Genomic DNA, 1,731 nt, shown 5'->3' with positions numbered 1-1,731 from the left:
TTTGAATTTTATTCAAATTTACTCGAATTTTTTCTTATCCTAAATACTCTGGCATTAGTCTCCACGATATTTTCCGATAAATTCGTATGCGGAGAAGTGTTTAACTTATTCGTAGGTTTCAAATACATCATGCAGTTATTTGTTATTGGTACGATCGTATCCTTAACTTTTCAGTTCTCGTTAATTAAACGAATTCGTTTACAGCTTCCTAGTTGTAAATCTTGCTATGAAGTAGAGAAAACATTTATTACATCCATTGAATTTCAATTTGCAGTTTTCTTCGCAGTCATTGCTTTACTGCAAGTCGCATTTTTCTTCATGCTTGACTTTTCTCTATATTCTGCCATGGAAAAGGCAAATGTAATGGAATTTCTTCTTTGCAATATCGATTGGGCATTATTGTTATTTCTTTTAGTAGGACAAAATCTTTGCACAGTATTTCTTCTTTATTATTATTTTCTGGTTTTGTTCATCGGATTTAACGCATTGTCGTGCAAACTCGATGTAGTTCCTCATGTAAGGGGCATGATCAAAGATCTAATCGTATATATAATCGAAGAACATACAGAATTAATGGAAGACGTTCGAAACGTAAATAATAAACTCGAAATGTATTTTCCTGCTAATTACTGCACTAATTTATATGGGTTCAGTATCCTGATAACAATTTCTTTGTTTTATGATTTACCAGCAGAGTTTAAACTGGCTTCATTTGTCATGATTATAACTGAAATTTTTGGACTTATTATAATTTCATTCTGTTTATCCAGATTTACTTCCTCGGTAAGATTTATTAATGAAATATTTGTACAACCAAATTAATATATAATTTATAATGTTTAATATTCATTTCAGATTTACGGAAATTACAACGAGATTAATAAATTTTCCTCATGCGGATTTTCTCTGGTTTTTAAATTGAAGGTAAATTAAGTGTTTTATTTTTACGTTATTGATAAACTTTAAAGTTATAAACTTTTTTGAGCAGATGCTGAATTTTATGAAGAGATTCGGGAAAACACCCATTGGAATTTCTTTCGGTGGATTTTTTCGGGTCAAACGCAATTTCCCGATTAAAGTAAGTTTCTATTAAATAATGCATTTTAATTTATTATTGTGGATTCTGTCTTCATTCCTATTTTCTTTTTAGATGCTGAGTAGTCTTTACTCTATTCTTTCTGCACTCATCGAATTGGGAAAGAAAAATAAAAGTACGAAATGTACTTCATCACGTTTCCTGAATGCGAGTAATATTCAGAACACATCACTGTATTGAGAACGTTTTAACGTGAATACATAAAATCAACGAAGATTCGTTGAATTGAGGAAACGATTTTCAGCTTAACAAAATACTGCTGATTTTTGTACAACTATGACTAGATATAAAAAAATTATAATATTTAATAACTAGAAGCACTTCTTATATGTATGAACTCAAAAGTAATGTACACTTGATGAGTAGTGTAGAAAATAAAGTTTAAAACTATCTTATTTTTTTAATTTTCAGTCATTATATTGTTAAACATAACCTAACGAAATATTAAAACACTCACCACACTACGGAGCTAATATTTTCTGTACACAGAAAGAACAGATCAGAATAATCACGACACTTGTTTACTGCAATCTTCTGTTGGAAACTAACGCGTATTCAGCTGCTACACGTGAAAAAAAAATTGTGGTAAGCTATTTAGACAGGCACAAACTCATTTTCTCACATATTAATAAGCC

The 1,731-nt window shown here is 30.0% G+C and overlaps 1 protein-coding gene across 1 annotated transcript; it reads left to right on the top strand.

Annotated features, from left to right (window-relative positions):
• The first annotated feature begins 536 nt into the window (after positions 1–536).
• LOC111631354 lies at positions 537–1,283 on the top strand. The gene is made up of 5 exons (XM_023375585.1): positions 537–591; positions 695–783; positions 856–924; positions 989–1,078; positions 1,151–1,283. Exons 2-5 carry the CDS (start codon positions 718–720, stop codon positions 1,274–1,276), a joined length of 351 nt encoding a protein of 116 aa, XP_023231353.1. The 5' UTR covers positions 537–591; positions 695–717; the 3' UTR covers positions 1,277–1,283.
• Positions 1,284–1,731: the final 448 nt, after the last annotated feature.

The sequence above is a fragment of the Centruroides sculpturatus genome, unplaced genomic scaffold (genome assembly GCF_000671375.1).
Source record: "Centruroides sculpturatus isolate CEXI.00-Female unplaced genomic scaffold, Cexi_2.0 scaffold392, whole genome shotgun sequence".
In the NCBI taxonomy this organism is placed as follows: domain Eukaryota; kingdom Metazoa; phylum Arthropoda; class Arachnida; order Scorpiones; family Buthidae; genus Centruroides; species Centruroides sculpturatus.
The sequence above is the reverse complement of the archived record's forward strand: the minus strand, read 5'-3'. Positions and strand labels throughout refer to the sequence as shown.

What these genes read in the sequence shown, in the direction of transcription:
- LOC111631354 (XM_023375585.1), top strand. Translation starts at nt 718, where the DNA reads ATGATTATAACTGAAATTTTTGGACTTATTATAATTTCATTCTGTTTA. An exon ending in TATCCAGATTTACTTCCTCG is followed by an intron (nt 784 to 855) that starts GTAAGATTTATT and finishes TATTCATTTCAG; the next exon opens with ATTTACGGAAATTACAACGA. An exon ending in AACGCAATTTCCCGATTAAA is followed by an intron (nt 1,079 to 1,150) that starts GTAAGTTTCTAT and finishes TTTTCTTTTTAG; the next exon opens with ATGCTGAGTAGTCTTTACTC.